The sequence below is a fragment of the Hesperophylax consimilis genome, chromosome 23, assembly GCF_061612785.1.
Source record: "Hesperophylax consimilis isolate HC1 chromosome 23, BYU_Hcon_1.0, whole genome shotgun sequence".
Taxonomy (NCBI): Eukaryota; Metazoa; Arthropoda; class Insecta; order Trichoptera; family Limnephilidae; genus Hesperophylax; species Hesperophylax consimilis.
Genome location: NC_142858.1, coordinates 17,851,060 through 17,874,275, shown reverse-complemented (window position 1 = coordinate 17,874,275; position 23,216 = coordinate 17,851,060). Strand labels below are relative to the sequence as shown.

General features: G+C 32.6%; 2 protein-coding genes across 16 annotated transcripts in view; one reads left to right on the top strand and one right to left on the bottom strand.

Annotated features, from left to right (window-relative positions):
- The window catches only part of LOC149412399 (coiled-coil domain-containing protein AGAP005037), a 408,813-nt gene that overhangs the window by 114,247 nt on the left and 271,350 nt on the right, over window positions 1-23,216 (bottom strand). The gene's annotated exons all lie outside the window — the stretch shown is intronic.
- Window positions 1-23,216, top strand: part of b6 (pentraxin-related protein b6) — a 44,676-nt gene that overhangs the window by 11,834 nt on the left and 9,626 nt on the right. Inside the window, exons 1-4 of one of the 2 annotated variants that reach the window (XM_089645798.1) lie at window positions 2,786-2,864; window positions 10,198-10,426; window positions 14,529-14,797; window positions 17,789-17,909. In XM_089645798.1, the coding sequence (XP_089501924.1) occupies window positions 10,266-10,426; window positions 14,529-14,797; window positions 17,789-17,909 (551 nt within the window). In that variant the 5' untranslated portion in view covers window positions 2,786-2,864; window positions 10,198-10,265. Of the gene's footprint in view, window positions 1-2,785; window positions 2,865-10,197; window positions 10,427-14,528; window positions 14,798-17,788; window positions 17,910-23,216 lie in introns of those variants that run through there. The other variant, XM_089645797.1, reaches the window with a different exon arrangement.

Sequence of the window (23,216 nt, the reverse complement as noted above, 5' to 3'; positions counted from 1 at the left end):
AGGATGTAAATTATATATAGTATGCATCGTTTTGACCCAAATACCCGAGGCATCTGAGAGACCATTCCGCCACAGTGAACTGGTCGAGTAACTCTCGATTTTAACATAATATTATGTCGTGCCGCGCTTAGTGACATGCACAACATTTCGAAAGAAACTTCCAATTACCTGGCCCCGAGGTAGGTACATTTCGTCTTTCACCTTTTTATATGGGATGTATGGACTTAAATGGTGGCGTTATTTTTGCACAAAGCGACCTAATTACTGAGAATAAAACGAGTTACTAGTATTTATTACGCTCGGCGTCAACCATGTAATGATATATTTTATTGAAAGAGAGTGAGGCAGGAGAGGTTGTGTGTTGTGTCACAATTACACAATATCGCATGCAGAGTTTAGTATCTGCTTCAGGAAGTTATTGGATCTTATAACAGAAGCAAGTTGATGCCGTTTTACGATGGCTAGACTTTACAACAATCTGTACTTGTTATTGGAGTTCCTCCCATTTATCGAAGGAGACAATTTCCCACAGCTTTCCTGTTTATTGGATTTGGGACTACGTCACAAAACCTCGCCTTCTGTTGGGCGGTCGTTTTCTTTATTAATAATTTCATCTTGGATCGTGGATTTGTGACAATGTTACTAATATTTAACTATCACTTATATTATTTCTTTAATATTCCCGAATAGTACATAAACCTTTATAATGGGTTTTTGAATACGGCGAACAGGTAAGAAGTAATGTACCTGTGCGAACCTAAAACAAGAGTTTCCAAATAACAAAGCGAAATCATTCACCCAATTTACGTTCATAATTTAACTAGATAAAAAAATCAAATAAAACCATGATTATTTTTCGTAGATACATGTTCTTCATTAAAGCGAAATTATCATCAGCAAGAATCCATTTACAAATGTTAATTTCCATCAGAACTATTTAATATATTAATGCGTGTAATTGTATTTAATATATTCATGAGGGCAATCAACATACGAAGCAAAAACTGTTGTTAACTTACCCACTGTAAAACATGTCTAGTTTTGTAAGTTACGTAAAAAAAATCTAAAAAATACACGATACGTGCTATAAACGTATTTTAAGAAGAACTTCAGTTCTTCATATTCGATTTCAATGAAAAGTTTTTCAAGTTTTATTATTATTTCATCATAGGCAAGTTGCTTCGCAGTACTAAATTTAGGAATTGTTATGACATTCTGTAAACAACAGGCCGGCGAATTTCTAATACTCGATTACATAGACAATACGTGAATGGCGGAAAGTTTGAAATACGATATGAATATTCGCCATATTTTACCCGGAACAATTATTATCGGGTTAAAATCTCGGAAATCCATTGGTAAAGTGGCTTTGAAAGAGATATCGTGCTTTTCAAAGTACGTTATTATGGATTATTTCATTTCATAGAGCAAAATAGCGCAGAACAATGAAACCAGGTATGCATATTATAAACTGGTTTTGATGTTCCATCTCCATTTAGAACAATTCATTGGGTAAAATAATACCGTATTTCACAGTTTACTACAATTCAGTTCAGTAAGTCTCCTCGAATCGAGGCTCACGTTTTTCTCATTTTACTGTCGTATAAAGTCCCGTTAAATAACAGTTGTCAATATATGTATTTAAATATTGTATAAGTAATTAGACTAGCTCCCCAGTTAGACCTGAGAATATTTCTCTGCTAACTGTGTAATTAAATTAGTTCCTTAAAAATACTATGTAATGCGTTATTAAGTTGTGCCTTTATTTTATTATTACAACAATTAATTTTTTTTTAAAACCTCCAATACGACAAAGGCAACATTTTACGCTAACTGAGATGGTTTAAAGAGATATTTTCAGTTTTATTCGTAACCCTGTAATGTTCCACTTTTTTAATTATTATTTTAAGTAAAACAAACATTCCCGGGTAACGAATAACCTGGAAATATTAGAAGATTTCCTACTGCTATCATAGTTAGCGGAAATAGTTGCTTGTGTCGTGATGGCAGACTTAGCCAGCCGAGAAATTGAACGCACGACGCCTGGGTGATACCCAAACGCGATGCCAACCCAACCACCGATGGGTCATTTAAAAAACAATTATTTTAGGATTATATATACATTTATTTAGGATTATAAAATGTAGGATCGGTAGTTGCGATAAAATATAGATACATGTATTACAGTATGATTGTAATCATAGACGTAAGATATTTATAGAAAAAAAAACACAACAAAAAATTAATATAGAATCAGATAATAAAATTTATGTGTACAAAAAAATATTGAGAAAAAATTTCTCAAAAAAATAAATATCTACTTTGTTTTAATTATTAATCCCTTACTCCAGATGTCACCGTTGTACATTATTCGCGGAGAGATACTTCAAGCCATCACGAATGAAACGACGAAAAACGAAAAACACTAAAAAAATAATACCGTGAATGGACATTTTTGTGGGTGGAAATACCAACCATGTATGAATAAGTCAAAATGAATGAATCACGTAAATGGTCTCACAGCTGTTATTGTAAAAATAAGCAACTTTATGACGGAAATTTACAATGATAATAAAGCATAAAGATAAATGACAGTTATTTTTATTTATCATGGAACGCCATTATAAATAAGCAGCTCTTCAAATATAATTGAATGGTTTTCGGTCGAGAAATCGCGTGAATTCGGTGAAATTATGACTTTTTTGTGTGTGAATTCCGCTTGCATGAGGCCGGTATCGATTATTTTTACTTTTTCTTGGCCCAGCGGCGTTTCACCGGTTAAGTGAATCAATCTCATGAGTGAATGTGAAATCATAGAAACACCGTAGACCAGTTTGGTTTTTTGTACCTATTCAACATTGAACGTAAGTAATGAGATTGTTTTTGTGTTTACTTTCTTCTGAATTACACCATACGTTTGAAATTAGATATATTTTTCAATGGACAGTCTCATGGATTGAAAATTTATTATTTGTTTATAACGTACTAGCTGTACCAAGCCACGCGTTTCTGTGGATCAGTCTATCTGTGCAGATAGAGAAAAAATAGCGCGGATTGCTTTTACGTCCAACAGATGGCGCTATTTAAAAAAAATTTATTCCAACAAATGTCGCTGTTTTTACCTGAGAAGTGACATCTATTATAATATATAAAAAAAACAAGCGTATTCGAATGCAACGTTGTGTAAAAATTTCAAAGCATTCTGTGAAGAACTTTAGGAGATTTAAGATTTTGAACAAACGAACATTAACGTTTGTATTTATATATGTAGAAATAATAATTATTAATTTTCTAAATACACAGACACATACCTACATATGACTTACCGAGATAATGTGGTGGACTTAAGTTATTGGTAATTTATTAGTTCAGGTGACAGCGGTAATAAAAGAATAACCCGGCTGGTGAAAATCAAGCAACATTTATGGTATGTTAAATCCAAATTCTAAACTAAATGTCAGATAATAATCAAAGGCTCTAAAAGAGAAAATTTTGTATTGATCAACATTTTGGTAACTCTTTACTTTAACGAGATACTGCTATTTTTTTTTTGTAAATTGAGACATTTATAAGAAGTTTTCATTTTTTTATCTCACGCTTGTCATGTCGATTTTCGAAATATTCCTATTTTATCACGACCGCGACGGGTTGACTAATAAAGACCACATTTCCGCTCTGGCCAGTGAAAGTGAGATTCTGCAGTTTAATAATATATCAAGTCAGAGTAAAACGATCACTTCATTATTTTTCTCAACACATGTCATTCATCCATCGACGACTTTCTTTCGGCTGCCGAAATAGAGTGGCAAACAAACTACAACAGCTCTCCATTGCATCAGTTACAAGCACATGTAAATACGTACATAGTTATACAACATTTTAAATGTTATAATGCTATAGAAATAAAATATCTCGATCAAATAGAAAACTTCTCCCGGTCAGATTACATATTATCAATGGTTACATTAAATGTTATATTGACATAGAAATAAAACAACTCAATCAAGTACAAAACTCATCCCGGTCAGAAGTACATATTATCAATAATTACTTTGAATATTATAATGGTACAGAAATAAAACAAATCGGTAGAATAGGAAACTTCTCCCGGTCAGAAGAACATATTATCAATAGTAACTTTAAATGTTATAATGATATAGAAATAAAACAACTCGGTAGAAAGAAAACTTCTCCCGGTCAGAAGAACATATTATCAATGGTTACTTTAAATGTAATAATGATACAGTAATAAAACAACTCGATAGAATAGAAAACTTCTCCAAGTCAAAAGTACATTTTAATCAATGGTTACTTTAAATGTAATAATGATATAGAAATAAAACAATGCGATCTTCAAATATAACCTTTTTTTTGATACTTAACTTAAAGCGTTAACGAGAAACTTGTAATAAATCGGTATAAATTGGGTATGCGAGGGCTTAAGTTTGTCTTGTGCGTCCTAATAAAATTGGTGTAACAAAACATTAAACACGTATACTTCTTTTACATATTTCAGATAATTATATAATTGATACACGTATAATAAAGAATTTGAGTTTGACGTTGGACACTGTAATGCTGGCCGAAACGGTGGCTAAACGAGGTAGCACAACAAGGAATAATACTCCCAACATAAATTACTATAATACTTTTGGCCATGACAATCTCAAATCGTAACATTTCGCCATGGTTGATTTTTTCAAGATTCGAATCAATCTTAAAATAGTCGACAGTGGTTCACCAAAGTGACGGTATAATAATCGATTCAGAATATATTTGTTTTTAACGTGTCAAATTAATTGTTCATGTTGGCCTACCGATGAGACCTGAAAATGTTCGATATCGATATTTTTTCGCAGTATTCGTCATTTTGCGTTTTTTTTCATTTTCACGAAAAATTCGATTTTTTCTGGTATTTTAAATTAAAAAAAAAATTTCATTCTAAATATTTCATGGATTTGATAAGCATGAACATCCACATAGTGGAAGCACCGCATTTTTGCTGCAAAAAAACTACACCACTTTTCTAAAAAAATAACCCAATTTTGCCAAAAACATTACGCTTATTTCAACGAAAAATAACACGAAATTTTCAGGTCTCTAACTATAAATATACGATTGATGTGGTGCAAAAAAGATGCGCGGAGTCCTAACCTAAGGCTGGAAATACGTACATAATATGTAGGTGAATTAATGAATGACAAGCTGTAAAGTTACGCTTTTCGGTACGCGCTGCGTATGAGGAACATCGTGTCAGCGTTTCAGCCAAAGCTCGATATTTAGCAACTTATCAGCGTATCAGACATTTTCTTGCAGGCACAAAGTATGGAGTGACAGAAAAATGCTTCATTATTATTTATATTTCTATACACTATAAACTAAACAGAATATATAGTTGGCTGATAACCGCATCATAATATGCCTCCCACCACTTCCATTTAACATAAGATTATGCGTTATAGTATCACAGTATACAGTTAGAATATATAGTCAACTGTTATTTTTGGTTAGCAGTAATAGATAAAATTTACATAAATGACGTAAAAACATGTAATTAATCATTACATACACAATAGATATACTGACACATAATAACACACATTATTTTTTTACCACATTTAGTTGAACACGTGTTCCACATTCACGGTTACAAAACGTCTGCAATAATAAGTAGATAATATATTTCATTTTCTAAGACGGAGGACAAGCGTGACGGCCGCTATTAGATGCGCGAAATGGAACAAAGATAATTTGTAGGAAGGGATTAAAATCTTTTTTGTTCATACAAAGATGTCATGGACATTACGCAAGTTTGAAAGCGACCCAACAAGCACAAAATATGGAGTGACAGAAGAATGATATATCATTTCTAAACCCATACCCTTGTGGAACGTGTCAACAATTTATGCGATAATTATTTACTCAAATTCAATTAACGAGGACTTTGAAAACGTATTGATTCCGTATAAGGCGGTTTACTTCATGAACAATAGCGAGGCTAGTTCGAACGGTAACTATTATAAACCTATATTGTTACGTTTTGATGCAGTCAATGGAATTACTGGGAATTAATTAATCGCCTGACAGGTTGACACTTGGTGTTTACATTTTACATTTATTTGGTATAATCTGTAAATCTGTTTTCGAATAACGTGTCCAATTTGTCTTTATAATTCTATATGCCCGTTAATGTTTGATATTATAATTAGAATGATCATATTTTATTAAAAATATTTACCAGGTATGTCGAAAAAAAGCTCAAAACTACTCTAATGCATATATATTTTGTAAATTTTTTTCGGTGTTTTTTGGTTCGATGAGAATCTTTTTTTTCTTCATATAAATATATAGTAGACCATATTTTAACAAACTCTGCATTTATGTATAAAAACTTATTGAAGGAAAATGCTATTTTATTTATTTATGTCTATTCTTGAATACACATTTTACAAATGATTACAGCGGTTTATATTGCAGTACAGAGAAAAACGTACAGAAAAAAGGTATAAAAAATAAAGAACACAGGTTGATATAGGTAAAACTGTGTGTGGGTGATATTGTATGTTTCGTGAATACCTCACAAGCAGAAACTGTGCTGAGGTGTTAACGTGTTTATTTATTAAAGAGCTTTTTTTAATTACATTTAAAAATGTGAATTATTACTACAACCGCTACTACTAATACCTACAGCCATATTTTTTCTAAACTTTTTCGAAAGCAAGCAACTTATCCAAATGCCGGAAAAGTGATGAATGGGGTTTCATTGAGAACCGTTGGTTGATATGATGCAAGTTTGGTAACGATGCCACAGAGCGAAAACGTTGTTTACATAAACGGGTATTAAAATATTCCATCTGCGCGAGTAAAAACAATAGGACACACTAAAAAGGTGGCCACAATCCACAATGGCTGACGCTAAATTCGCACAATGAATAAACAAAGTTCCGCATATCGCGAAATATCAGTGTGATAGAACTGTCCGTCATTCAATAAATTCCATCATCTGTACAATAAACCATTATAATCAGCAGATTCATCAAGTTCAAACATATCGATTACATTATACAATTAGCGTCAATGATTTTAACAACTCAATACTTCCTACTGATATTACCTGGAAATTTTTGATATTACATTGCAGTTTTGATATCGCTCCGCGAATTGAATGGGGGAGTAAAATAGTTTTACAAATTAACGATTCCTGTGATTTATTCGGGGCCGTTTCATGTTTCGTGTTGTTGATTTCACAATTTAATTCAGTGTTTAGAATAATCATAAATGTGAAGGGACGAGACCGTCCTGGCTTGTCTGCTGCTTTAACGATAGACAGATTAACTTTACGTCGAAAATTGAATTGGATTTATTTTAACAGGTTTTAGAATGGGGCAACCTACCATACATCAAATGTGACTATACCGCAGGTGACGGTTATTTATGTTCCCCGACAAACAGAAATAGCGAAGAGGTCGTGAATTTTTTAGTGGGGGTTATCTCGAAAGGCTGGTATACTTAGGTAAACCAGCCACCATATCCCAAATAAAGGCGAATTAATCTAAAAGAGTTTCATAAATTTATAAATTTCTCATTTGTCTATTTCAATTTAAAGCATTCATTTTCAACCGACTAATTTTTGTTTTCTTTTCTTTACTTTTCAAAAGTTCAAAAACTTATGGCGCACCCTATATTATGTAGTGATCTTTTTGTAAAATCTTTTTTTTTCTACTTACCTGAACATATTTGCAACATTCAAAGAGGTAACATTGGTAAAAAAATAGTAAAAAAAATATGTGAGACTACTAAACCCTTCCGATGGATTACCATTGTACACTTATTTGAGAATTAAAAAATGTATATCAAGAATTAAATTTATGATCTGTGGAGACCTCACAACAAATAAATTGGAAAACATATTTTAAATTAGCATCACTTATAGTAGTCATAAAATGAATAAAACCATTGCTCTCGCGGCACTTGTAAAGAATTTTTTAACTAACGCCAATTAGTATGTAGGCATTGGAAACTTCCGATTGGCAGTTTGTAATTTATAGCGAGCAATAAAATGAATAAGGTTCATACCGTGGGTAATTGCGGCTGTCGCGAGACAGTAATGGTGTGGGAACTGCGGGGAGATTGGATCTCACAATGGCGAGACGATTGGTTATAGCAGTTATAACAGTGTGAAAATAGAGAGAAATGCAATATTATTTATTTTAACAGGCAATTTTACATTATTTCTTATAATTGGAGTGAAATTTCTAGCAACAGCTTCAAAACCTATACGACACGATACAAATGGGGTGTTGCTGGCGTGCTTCTCAGTCTTAAACATTACCACACTCGAAAAAATATTTCCTTTTACCATAGTTGGGAAAGTGTTGGGTCCCCATTCAATGGATTCACCCGATCGGCATTTGGCGATGTTGGTAAAGTTGAATATACCACACATCGACTGGGTTTTTATCAAAGGCGTTATTCCACCCTTTTTGGCAACAACTTTATGTTTACACTAAGGCCTATATTTCTGTACAAAATATTGTTATATCTCACAAAAGGTTGGAATAACGCGGTTTACAAAAAACAGTCGAGAGTTTAATAGCCGAGAATCGTAACCACTCAACCAAGGAGGCCGTCAGCCTATACTTAAAAAAACGTAGCTGATTAGTTTTGTTTCGATGTGCTAACCGTTTGAAGGATGGTCACGATCTTCTGTACAAATGATCTTGTGTTCAGCCCACTAATAGATCAACAACAAACAATGAATTCGATATAAATAATATACCAAAACTTAAAGTAAATTATTATTATTTTTTTTTTAATGATAAACTAACGTTTATAAGACAAGGTTTTATGCATAGCATAAAGGATAACAAATAATTATAAGCAATAATTAGTCATCGGAAATACTAATACAAATTGAAAATATCTCCCGAATAAAAATAAATGTTGTCCTACAAAAATAAAGTTGGTTGTTTACAGGTGAAAAAATATAATAAGCAGTAATTGTTGATTAAGGTACTAGTACATATTGAATCATTTGGCGGGTTGGAAATAAGCCAGTGGATACAGAGCACCTGACCGGACATCAGAAGGCACGGGTTCAATTCCCGTTGGCGGCATTTATTTTTACTCGGGAAATATTTTCAATTTGTATTAGTATTTCGGATGACTAATTATTGCTTATAATTATTTTTTAAATTATTTGACTTATTTTACTAAAGTGCTTGATGTGGCAACGGGGCTGTAATGGTGGGCAGTAAGCAGTGGGAAGCGGTATTTATCATATTAATTTTTAACACTATCTAAATAAATGTTCGAAAGAGATATCAGCACTTTGCAACACGCTCGTTCATTATACATTTTAAGAAAAGTTAATTTAACGCTTTAAGACGAGACAACACCCCAAAATAAAGTCGAAATATTAATGATATAAGTGAAGATCTGAAAAACAAATACTCGGCGCGTGGCCCGGCATAATCGACTAACGAATTTGACCTGGCAGGCTTACAAAATAGATCTTTCTATGGGGTTTATTTTAATGATTTCTAATGAACGTATTCATAAAATCTAAGATTTTTCTAGACGATTACCTTGAGAAGTAACTAATTCATCGCCCAGTTTAGCCCATATCATGGAGAGCATTCAGTTTCCGGTGGTTATCTTCGTCACATACAACATACGCTGATTTTATATCTCAACACCTACAATTAACTTGCCAATGGTGGGAAATCTCTTTTATAGTGATTTGTTTTTGGGGTATTATGCCGTGTTGCGCTACCTCCTTTGTTTAGCCAACGTTTCGGACAGTCTCTACAGTGTAAAGACAGGGGAACTGTATCGCCACCCGATTGGGCAACTTTGTGAAACGGGATAATGTAGGCCCGGATTATATGAAGGAGGAAAAACAGACACCGGTAGACTAACATAAAAACAAGTCGAAGAAACGATCGGTTCTCATAAAGCAAACATTTACTGTGAATGGGTGTTCCACTCGTATCCGTCGAGATAAATGCTGTTAGCTCGTCAGAACAGGCTCCATTGAAATACCTTTAGAACAGACTCAGAATGCCTTCATTACGCGTGTGAGTTAGCCATGGCAATGGACATTTTGATAGTGAAAAGCTTTACAAATATATATGTTTTAATTAAATTGAAAAAATTGAATAAATATTTAATGTAATTATTAATATGATTTCCTAGATTGGACATTTGACCGCTTGAACGCTTGGACGTCCTGACGTGGAGCCTTAAAAAGGAACACAGGGAGCATGGAGCGAGGATACAGGTCGCTGGCGGCGCGCGTGCTTCTGCTGGCCATCGCGCTAGGGTACACCGCGGCCAACGAGTGGCAGCCCATCCCGCGACCGCAGTTGCACTCCCTCGCCACTTTCCACGGCAACTCCTTCCAACGCTTGCCGTTGGACACGAGGTAACATAAATATCTCTCACGGAACACAAAGTGTAACGGTCTATGACAAAACAGAACATTTAAGAAAGAAGAAGAAAAACCCACATCTAACCTGACCTATTATTTTAAGGCGTTCTGTCTCATCACTGTACCGGTTACCAATTATTATTGGAACGATGTGATGATTATAAAACAAAAAATAGGCGGTTGGGAGCCCAATTCTTATCTATTTAATTCTCTTTAGTTTTCTCATTCGCATTCTTCTGAATTTGTAAAAATTGTTTCAATCTTAATTTATCAAAGATATTTTAACTTGGCAAAAAATAACATATTCAATATCTTATCGATGGCATAATTTTGTATTTCTCTCCCTTAAGTAAAATATGAAAATTTGTGATTTTGGAAGATTCTCTGAATCGCAAAAACAAAGCAAAAACATTTTTTTTACAGTAATTAAACCACCATTTTTTTAACAGTAAATACATTTTTTGTATTATTTCACCCGCGATGTGTTATAGCGGATGAAATTCACAGTTTAAATTTATTGATTATATTCTTAATATGATTGATAATGCGTAATATTTTTTGTCATAGGTACAATTCTGTTTGATTTATAATATAATTACATTAAATAAGAAAAGTGAGACATGTCTGAAAGGTGTTTAAGTAGTTATAGTTATAACTAGATTGTAGAATATGAGGGAATTATGATTGAGATGTATTGTAGACGTAAGAATCCATAGCGTTATTTGTTTTTGAAGGTATGGAGGTGGGTTTCGGTTTTCGAAGATGTTAGTAGATGAATTGTCTTTGAGCTGACGTAGTACGTAGTTTTGGTACTTTGTAGTGTCGGTCAGCTATAGTTCTGATGGTGTAATTGTGTTATAAGAGGGGTTTTTGTTATACATGTTGGATGAAATGTTAGTCCTGGAATTATGAATTTGGACAGTTTTTTTTGTCTGTTATTATGTTTTAAATATATAACCTTTTCTTATTATTTAGTTGTAAACATTGTTCTAGTTATTTAGTTAAGCTTTTGGTTCTAAAAAACAGTTATTTTGTCTGTTATAATGTTTTAAATAAATATATACGTATATATATGTATGTATTTAACTGAAATATATATTTATAAAAGTATTTAACTGTAAAAAATATTGTACGCCATAATGCATGTTCCACACTAAAGAAATAAAATTCTCGATAAAAGACAAGATCAGTGTTATTTACGACACTTTTTTGTGTGATTGTTTAAACTTTTGTAACTATGCAATTAATAATTATACAGTAGGTAGAAACCCAGAAAACAATTATAAAAATTTGAACCATCTTGTAACTTCTACCTTTCGACACTTCCGACCCGACACTGTATCAATGACGTTAACGAGGCGGTGGGATGAGGAACAAAAAATAGATAAGAGACGAAGCAAATAAAATAATTAAATTAATCGATAAATCACCGCCACAAAGAGACTGTTTCGACTATGATAATTTTAAACGATATTGTTATTTCCGAGAACCAATTTGATTAAATATCGCAACGGAGTTGAAAATTGCGAAACCGCTATAATAATCAATATTATATATTACTATGAGAGAAGACTAATAACAAACAACGACCATCTGTTGATTTTTCTTCACAATAACGGCACAGTGATAATATGGTTCAGTGGCGAAATACATAATAATATGCGGATTCAATTACTATCGATGGTCATTCTCCACCAATAACGATAATAATCCGAAGGAGTGTTTAATCTTTGCCCATATACAAGACACGTATTATTATGTTTTCAAATATTGTACAATCACTGCGAAAACAGACGTAGACTTTATGGGTAATTATTGCTTTGTATACAAGGTGCCCGGGATAAAGTGCACACCTTAGGGAGGTGATTTCACATGATAGTATAAGTTAAAAATATCATTAACTCTTTTTTTAGATAAATAAATTTATTTTTAAGATTAAATAAATAACTTTTCAAAAAAATTTCAACTTCTTACGGTAAGTAAAAAGATGAATTGTATGGAAAAAATCTTGTTAGGAAAAAAATATGGGAAAAGAAAGTCTTATTTTTATCATTAATTAGTTAATTCAGATATTATTGTTTATCCCTTTCGGAAATTTCCATTGACGAAATTGAATTTGAAACTACAAATCAAAAAAATGTAGTGACAATGTCAGATATATACAATTTTTAACATTTCTTTAATTATTCGAAAGACTGTGGACGTGATAAATTCGCTTATATAGTCACTGTGAAGTCGTCTAAACGCGAATATGTCAGATTTCAACAGAAATAGATTTCTTCCGACTTTTCCTGCTTCGAATAACTTGTTTTATATTTCAGTAAAAGTTTAACAATAAATAAAGTCATTTAGAAAGAATCAAAAGATGGTCGAAAATAAAATATTTTAAATCGTTATCAGCTGTTGTTGCAGGTATCGACTAGTTTAATGTTAAATGAAAACGTATGAATAAGCATTTGCTTGGTGTTGTAATAATGTTCTTAATAATAAAATACCTCCATGTAGCACCTAGTCAAGTAATATAAAATATTTGCAAAATTCTGTAAAAAAATTTGTCTTCAAAGAAAAATGCATTTAAAATACTTTCCATCACCCTTGGCCTTCCTCCTCGTTAAATGATATAAATCTTTCTGTTTCTGTCTCGTCTACTTTCCATTACAAAAGAAACGCAGAGTTGGTAGTGTTGGAATGTCGCTAAAAGACCAATAATTAATCAAACCCAAAAATTACTGGCAAATAACAAATACAAAGGTGTGAGTTTCGTTGCCACGGTAGAGTTAACTATGTTTTTATTCATATTTCAATGTGCCAATGACGGTTTCAGTGAATATTTGTAGTTCACATGCAAAACCCGTGCATGTCGAGAATCAAAGGATATTGTTAACAACGCATTGATAATTATAATATGTTTTGAAAATTGTTATCACAGGAATATTGGCGATACGTGACTGACCGCCTTTGTGCACCCTTCGCATGCGTAATTCCATATCTTCCTTTGAATTCAGCGCTTCGACGATATTTTCTATTTGTCGCCGTTGATTCAGCTCTGCTCCATATTGAGAGCAAAATTAGTTACCGGTGGCGCACATTTTGATTGTCGCCATTTGAAAAATTAATTGAATTTCATCTGGCAGCGGTATGCGGTTCACAGCATATACATATACAAAAATCGGAAATCAAAATGATAATTATAAACATTTGAAACATAACGACGATCAAAAATATTCTTTTTTTTCTCATGGCATTTTCACTGTGCCAGTTACATAATGTCATACAGAAATCATCTACGTACAGGATTCAAACAATCTTTAGTTTGGTTGAGAACTCATTTTTATTAAAAAAATAAAAATGACATCGAAGATAACTCTAAAAAGGATATGCGAAAAATCGATAGTTATATTATAGATATATCAACGAATTTACTAAAGGTGTAACATCGTTAAAATCATATTTAAATTTTCGGTCGAAATAAGCACTTCAATACGAATGGATATTTTAACTAACTATTGATATTAGTTGAAAATATGAATTATATATTTAACAAAATATTAGTATTAATTGTAAAGATCATTATTACAGATCTGTATTATTGTTGCAGACATCAAGTCAGAACCTACGAGAATCACCTAATAATATGAACAATGTTCGCATGGAAATATCTCAACCAGGAATGGAATGTGCTCCGACACAATTATATTATATCCCTAACAAGATCATTAGTCAAACATGTTATTCCATGCCGACATTTTGAATGCAGCGTATGTACTTTTACGTGGTGCAGCCAGTGTGCCGTGTTTCCCTTGGATAAATTCAATCCATTCAGAAACCGAGAACAGCCCCGATGTCAAAACTTATTTTACAATGCAAACATACCGCGACATTTCATGAGAGTTGCAGGCTTACATTTTAAATCGCGTTGTTCGTAAATTCTCTGAAAATATAACTATATCTAAAAATATGTGATTTTAGTCAGTTTATGTTCTTAGACTCTTAAACTAAATGACAGGTCATTTTAAGAATGACGCCCCAAATTTATTAATTGGTTAGATCCTTTGAAATGTTAATGCGTGTGTAAACATAGTAAATGTGTGCTTAGGTTAAGCAGCGGCGGTGGCGGTCTGCCGAACTTCGGCTACGAACAGGGCTTGGTGAACCACATCCCCGCGTCGGGGGGCGAGCTGCTGTCCTCCTCGGTGCACGCACCCAGCGACGGTTGTGCGCTCTACAAAGTGGCCTTCAACCAGGACCAGTACTACCAGTACCTGCAGTTCAAGGAGGAGCTGCCCGACCTCAAGGAGTTCACACTCTGCATGTGGACAAAGTTCAATAATCACTCCAGCGACCATCCGCTCTTTTCATATGTTGGTAAGTCCACATTCCAAAATTGTAGAGAATGGCAAAATAATACATTTGTTCGACTGCGATTGAAACACGGTTAAGAGCGCTAACTTCGGGGGATGATTTCAACTGTATGGAATCCAACTGTACCTTAAACCAAAGCAAAAAAGAACTTGTAACGAAATTAATTGAAATAGTTTCGTTTTATCGTCTAGAATTTCAAAACTTTATGCATATATATTGTAAAATAAAATAGGCCTCCAATAAACTTGTATTAAAAAAAAAAGTTGTTAAAATGAAAACCAAATAGAAAATGTCTGTACCACGGTTCATTTTAAAGTGTCAAATGTGCTTCTGAATGAAGCGTGGAAATTAATGGAATTTGAATAAAAGCTTTTAAACAATTTACCCGTTGCTACACGTCATGTGCACTAGTTCTGAAACTAGTCCCAACTAGTTCCCGATGTATCCCCGAAAACTAAATCGCGAAAATTCAATTTCAAAATCAATGGAAAAGTTCAACATTCATCTATGACACAAAATGTATTTTTTTAAGATACAAAGACCTTCACAACATAGATTACATCACAAACATCTTTAAAATGATCGATATGAAGATAATGTATACTAACGAGAAAGTACAATACTTGAATTATTGTGATTAGTAAAGTTTGTAAAATCCTAATAAATACTGGAAGTTTCTAGGTTTGAGTTTACAAAGACAGCCTTTGTGTCTTGTGTGTCTTGTTTTCACTCGTGTCATTTTTATAATTTCTTAATTAGTTAAGTGAAATCAGTGTGAAGTATTATAATACTAGACTGTACTTATAAATACTAGACGGTACTTATAAATACTAGACTGTACTTATAAATACTAGACTGTACTTATAAATACTAGACTGTACTTATAAATACTAGACTGTACTTATAAATACTTTTAATTTCATGTGCAAGTTCCTAGAAATAACAAACGAAAAAAATGGATAAATGAAAAATCCTTCGGCACAAAATATTGACATTGACATTGAAACACCTTTTTTAATGGAAAAATATTTTAGTACGATTTCTGTTTGCTCCATTAAGGTGGACATTCTAAAAGCTAGTAAAGAAATCACTATCGTAGCCTACATTGAATCAGCCCCTGAAAAAAGAAAGCTAAACCTAGGTCAAATAGCGGTAACTGCTACATTTCCTGTACATAATGCAGTTAACTACGTTCTACCTCTCCAATATGTACAATCTACTTAGATAATACACAGGAAAACACCAAGCTCAGAGTCTTTTCCCAGCCAATCGATATGTTGACAATCAAGCGTGGCGCGGCACTCTAATTAATGAAATGAGTTGGCATTTTATGTTCATGATCGTTTGCAACTATATTTTGTGGAATTCCCTTTATTATTCAATCAAATTTAAAATGCAATATTTCACTAAAAAAGTTTCAATTTCACAAAATACTAACAATTTTATTGGAAAATTACTTTTCGTTTCTAAATAAACAACTATTAATGTACCTACTAAAAAAAATTATTTAAAAAAAAAACAGCGTTTAACACGGAATTTTAAATGCAGTATATATATTTCTCCATTGCGCCGAAGTAGATTTTGCAAAATATTCTCATTAGCCTTTCTCACTTTCTAAATTCTCGGGACGATATCGATGATGTTCACATTTTTACCGCTTTTTATTAAAAAATTATTATTTATTATTATTTAAAAAAATATTTTATTTTCTTTTTCATATTCGGTAAAAATTAAATTGTTTTTAGTAAACTTGACATATTCCAGAAAATTACACTACTAGTATTCATATTAGAAATAAATATTAGTTGTCTACATGGAATTACACAGCGGAAAGTAAAATAGCCCAAATTGTGTGTTTTTCATAAAACGAATGAACGTGCAAAATATTTTTATATTCTGTATTAACTGCATTGCAAAACCAGATTAGCCCACAATCATATTAATTTTGTTGATATGAAATTAAAGTCACAGAATAATGATTCCAGTCAAAATGTTATGTAAAAAAAAAAACAACCGTGCACCTAATAAAAAGACTATATCAAAAATTGAAAAAAAAAATAGTACTGCGTGGCATAAAAGCAACATAATTGTGGTTTATAATATCAGCGTGGGAGTTCCTCGGAACAGGTTTTCGGTACCTATCAGTTATCAGTAGAGTGAAATTCAAGCTAATAATTCTCCACGTAAAACACGCAAAATCCATATCCATTGCATCACCAGCACACGTGCTCGTTGCATGTTGCTTGTGATGGAATCGATATGAGCCATTCATAATAAATCATTAGGTAATATATAACTATTATTTTCTCCACTATGAGCATATTAAACTTTCTAGTAGGAAGAAATATTACGAACATAATCATTTATAACTCATTTTATACTATCAGCAATTCGAAAGATTTCTTTTGTAAGGAGGCTACATATTTTGACATTTGCATATACTAACACGTATATGGTATAAAATTAATTGAAACAACTATCTACCAATAATTATGGAGTCGAAATTGAAAACACATTTTCACCTCTGTAAGATATTGATTACGGTGTTGTTACTACAGGATTCAATGCGCAACTATTATAATATTTATTTCAGTCACTGGTAAGGCTCTCGACTAGCAAGCTGGAGGTCGAGGGTTCAAATCCGGGCGTAAGAAAGTAAATTTTATTCGATTAATTTGTGTTATTTCACAAACTAATAATTTGAAATATAATATAGTGTATTTGCGGCATGTTGCAGAGTGGAAAATACTCTCAGTGTCGCTCTGGTGTAAGACCACCATTCAGAATCTAAATGTTGCTTGAAATGGCTTTGGCCATGTTTGGTGACCAGAACTGAATAACCGCGTGAATTCCCACTACCTTCAGCCTCACAAAATACCCATTTTTCCGTGTAAGTCGGAGATTCTAGCGCATGTAAATCAATTTAACTATTATCAATACCTTTGTATAGGAGCACTTTTTGATGCAATAATTACTATTTGTACCTTTTTTCAGGTCGAGATCATCAGAAGGGAATCAACTCGTGGGTGTCCAACACCGACAAAGCCAGCTATTACAGTCTTTCTGTGAACGGACATACATTCTACCGCCTTAACTACCCGCTGCGACTCAACAGGTAAAACATTTCCATGCGGGGGTTTATATCTCAACACAAATGTGGTTCATGTCAACAACAAACACCAACTGGTGGGTGACAACCCATCACAGCCACATGATGTTATATCTTAATTACGGAGGTTTAATTTACAACACACCCGTGGTTCATATCAACAACATCAACAACATCAACAACACACACCAACGTGTGGGTGTCAACCCATCACATATATTACTCTTACAGAGGCTTACATCACAACACACACCCACATTAATCCCATCACGAGTCATATGAACCTGTGATAACCCTCAAAAACCTCTGTGTGTTATATCATTTTCACCTACAGGATTATTTATGCTATCACAACACTCATCCAATATTTGAATGATTTTTCCTTCCTCTTATTCGTATCTCGTATCAATAGGTAGGTTATACAATAACCCCCCAAGCTCACATTTCCGGAGGTCACCGATATCCACCTAATAGTTATAAGACGTGTTGTAACCTAATTCATGAAAACTACTCACAATTAAAGGGTATACAGAAAATTATTTTGCAGCAAAATAAAAATGTTATCCAAGGGAGAAAAATTAAGAATTATTGATTTATTAAAATAGTGTTAAAAACGGAATTGGAGGCCGTTTCTTATCAAACTTTTAAAACATTCCTAATACATCGGAACTCATGTTCATGCATCTGAGATTGTCTAGATAAATGACGAAATACGAAACTATTGGGACTTTTATGAACACGTGTCCCGACATCGCGATAATACATTCGTATTTTACTGATAGTTTATTAGGAAAGCTATCGACCTTGAACCGGCCGGTGGCTGAGTTGACATCGCGTTTGGGTTCAATTCCTCGGCTGGCTAAGTCCTCCATCACAACACGAGCAACATTTTCCACTTACTGTGATGGTACTAGGAGTTTTTCAAATATTTCAGGTTATTTGTAACCCGGGAATGTTTGTCTTTCTTTTATTAAATAAAAATAATAATAAAATAAAATCATTCGTTAGTGGCCTGCAATCCCGTTTTTAACCGGATTGCGAATAATTTGACGAGATTCTTAATAAATTACCAATATTTAATATCAGTAAGTTTTGTCCGTGGACAAAGCTACTTTTAGGAACACCCATTGAGGTCAAATCAACAAGTTATTTGGAGGTCAATGTCAGAATCAATTCCAAGGTTTAAAACAGATTCGGTTCAGAGATTTACCAGATGAACGAATAGCGTTTCTCGTTGTTATACGCATCACCGGCAAAGAGGTACCAATTTTCGCTACTTTAGCGATAGCTGCAATAATCACTTTCACTCAGGTTAAATGAGCAGATTTCCGAGAAAAGCAGAGCGCAAAATCTCGAAAAGAAATTTAATTTCACAAAACACTTTGTTGGATATAATTTTATTGTTATACAATTTATCAACTAATTTATACGTAGTATCAATTGCTAAGCAAAATATATAAATATTGTATTCATTTTATGCATCCATGTCGTATTTATGTTTTAGTTTTCTTAATTTTATATTTTTAAAGGCATGTAATCTAATACTTGAAGGTCACCGCAATATTTATTTATTTTAATATCAACGGTATAAAATATACCATACACAGTAAATTATAAACAGTGACATCAGAAAATATACAATTAATAGAAACTCTAGATGGATATAAAAAGTTAGAGATACAAGTACATGCAAAACTTATAGGTAGACTAGGTTAGATTAGTATTGATTGAAATATATGATAGTATAGATACATGATATAATATATTACAATAGCTAAAATGTATGCATTTATTTTTAGGTTTTGGTTGAAAGTAGGTAAGTGCCAATTAAGCTGTTAGTTCACCGTATTGAATATTATTATTGACCCAAGTTTCCTCAGTTGCCCCAGGCAGTTCATTTTATATAAATATTTATTTGACTTTTTACGTAAGTATGATTAGACTTACATTTTATTGGTCATGATTTAAAAGATAAGATATTAAAGCCTTTATGTACCTAGCTTCTGGGCAGTTAAACAGATCCGCTACATCTGCGTACCTATTACTAATTTCATGTAATCTAGGTACAAGCGAGTGTTTGAATATGGTGAAATGCCTTAAAATAACATCCAATCATTATTTTGTCATACTGTACAAGTGCTGATTCATGCAATAGCAATCGCATATATCAAATCCATTAAGATTTTAAATATGTCTATCTACAATATTATATAAATTTGTTTATCCATATAGGTATATACGTATCTACAATAATCGGATACGATTTTAAAAAAATAAAATATCTACATGTTTTACAAAAAACTTTGTTTTTCAGTTTGTTGTGATTCACTGCTTAACGATTAATGTTTCGATATAATTTAACCGCAAACCATCATTAACATATTTGGACAACAGAAATGTTCAACTTATGACAAGCAGCTAAACATGAAATGAAACGTGAATTAATATTTCTATAATGCAATGAAAGGATTGTGTACCCGTTTTGTGCTCGTCCGACAGTAAATGAAGGTCGCGGGCTAAATCCCGGAGCTGCCAGCAAATCATTTTAAGTAGTCATCCTTTCAGAGCGATATTCGTTTAACCAAAAATAGGCAGTGCCTTTTCAGACATTCAATATATATTTCGTAACATTAAAATTGTTTTTATATCTGGAAAAAAAAATAATCACATATTAGTTTCATCAGCAAAGATAAATCATTAATTTGCTGGTAAAGCAGAATCCAACACATTTATATGACTTATTCACATGTCACTGATAATAAAAAAATTGCCCATGTTCTGTAAACAGTGATCTTCGTACGCTAATTTAATTGACTTGTCATATGATTTCGTGTTGGATGGTTGCGATAGTGCTTATATGTTTTAACGGGGATTTACCATTTTGTAATTGGGTCGAGTTGTTGTCATGTTGATTATTATGCAATACGAAATTTTCAAAAATGACTTCAGATTGATGAATAAATAAACAATGAATAAACCTTGGGTTGCAGACTGACGTTATTATCGTTACTTTAAATACGCGAACTGCGGTGACCACTCCTGATGTTCGTTAATCTGGATAATTTCAGTGTTGAGCAAGACATATAAGTTCTGTGTGACTGCGAAATTCGTGCTAAAATTTGGCACACAGTTCTAGAGATATAATCGTCATAATAAATTCCTAGTTTATTACTCATGATTGGGTTTGGTTTGTTTGGTTATTTAATGTTTATCTGACAATATTTACAGTCACGACGTTCAAATCGACAGCCGCAGTTGATGTTACGATAAGAACATTAAAGACTCTATTACCCTTCAGGACAAATTTTCCTGCATACCTACATACCTACCTCCCTACCTACCTACCCACCTATACCATTTCGGTGAGCGATCCTTTTCTGGTACGAAGCTTTGAAACAAATTATGTAAAATGTATGATTTAATATTGAACACGATTCTATTATTTTATCGTATTCGTGTGATGTATTTGGTGTTTAGAAATTGCTTCCTGTGATGGGATGGGTATGGTAATATTATTAAATATTATATAGATGTTTATTCTGTGCTTATAAATATTAGTAATATATCTGTGTAATTACCTTGTACCTGCGTCATGGTTTTCAAATTGCTGTTTATTATGTTGATGCTTATTCTTATAAATACTTATAATGTATCATGTATAAATGATTCCTTACACCTGCGTGATTGTTTTCTAATGCAAATGCGATGTTAAATACCGAATTGTTTAAAATACATTGTTTTGTTTTCTAAATGTCAAAGCGTTGCGAATTTTCATTTTATATTAATAAGATATGACTTAAATGAATGATAAAGATTATTTTACTGTGAGATATTATATAAATTTATGTGCATCCGATATTTTACACTGATCGATTATTTTTCATAGGTTAAATATTGTTTTTTAAGTAAGGTATTAGTAAAATATTAACATAAACATGAAAATATCTACGTTTTTTGTGCCAGTGTGTATAAAATAAAGTATATTTTACCTATGGGATGTCAAAAGACGAATAAGTTGGTATCACAGGCATTTTTTAACCTTGACGAATCTAAATGTTCTCAGGATCTTAAAAAGTTAGAGAATGTCGAAACGACAATTGTTCACTGAAAAGTTAGAGAATGTCGAAACGACAATTGTCCACTGAAAAGATCCATTAAAAATTAGATAAAATTTCCGTGCATTGAACCCCCTCTAGCTTCGGCTCTAATTTATTCAAATTATAGTCAATTGATTTTTTGTAAATACGTGTTAACAAAAAACAAAAATATCCGGAGAAAATAATTACAATGATTTGCTCTTTGATACGGTTCATTTTACAGTGTATTCACAGTACATACGAGGTAATCGAAGTGATGTAAGAGTAATTATAATACTGCGAGCAGTTCCAGGAGATTATATCCAACAATGATTATCTCATACAAAACGCATGTCTTGCAGTTATCGGTAGGTATCTATTACGTGCGACATTACAAACAAACAAGTTTCCGTATGAAACTTAATATGGAATATTGGTAAAACTAGTCGCGGCTACGATAAGTTAGTTACACATGTCACGGTTCAGCGAATTTCCATTTGCAATTTTTCTAGGTTGGAACGTAAAAGCTTTTTATGAAATGTAAAAAATGTATTGTGTTTTTAGAGATGCAAAACCAAATTCAGTTCACCGTTAACATTTAATACTCCAGCAAGGTAATGTGAAAGATTCATTGCCAAAAGCAATATAATTACCCGTTGTAATATTAATCAGTTATTTTATAATTTTTTTTGAATACACCATTTAAGATCTAATCGTTTTCGAGAAAACAGGTCTTTTACTGCTAAAATTAGAGGAAAATTATACAATTTTATCTGAATCTCCCAGCATTGTTGACTAATTAACATTGTTGTTCATAATTCAGCCAATCTCTGAAACGTTTCTTCACAGCTTGACAGCCAAATTAATTTTAGACGTCGTTATGTATTTCAATAATATTATATTATATAATATTACAACTTCTAGATATAAGAGTCTGGATAGGTATCAATTTACTCTTAAAAGGGACTTTTTTTAAGAGTGATAAAATATACGTCATGATTATTTATTGCAAATTGGTACGGTATTAGAAAGTGGGGAGTATATGAATTGAGTAAGCATATTCAGAAAAAAATAGTATTAGGTAATGCTTTCTCGTACCGTTATTCTGGTAAAACTGGTCAATTGGCCACCACTACTTATTGACTGGAGCGGAAAAAAGATCAGTTTCGTACAATTTAACCACCGTTTAGATTTAAAAATATGCTTTAAATTAATATCGCCATGTTTAATAATCAGA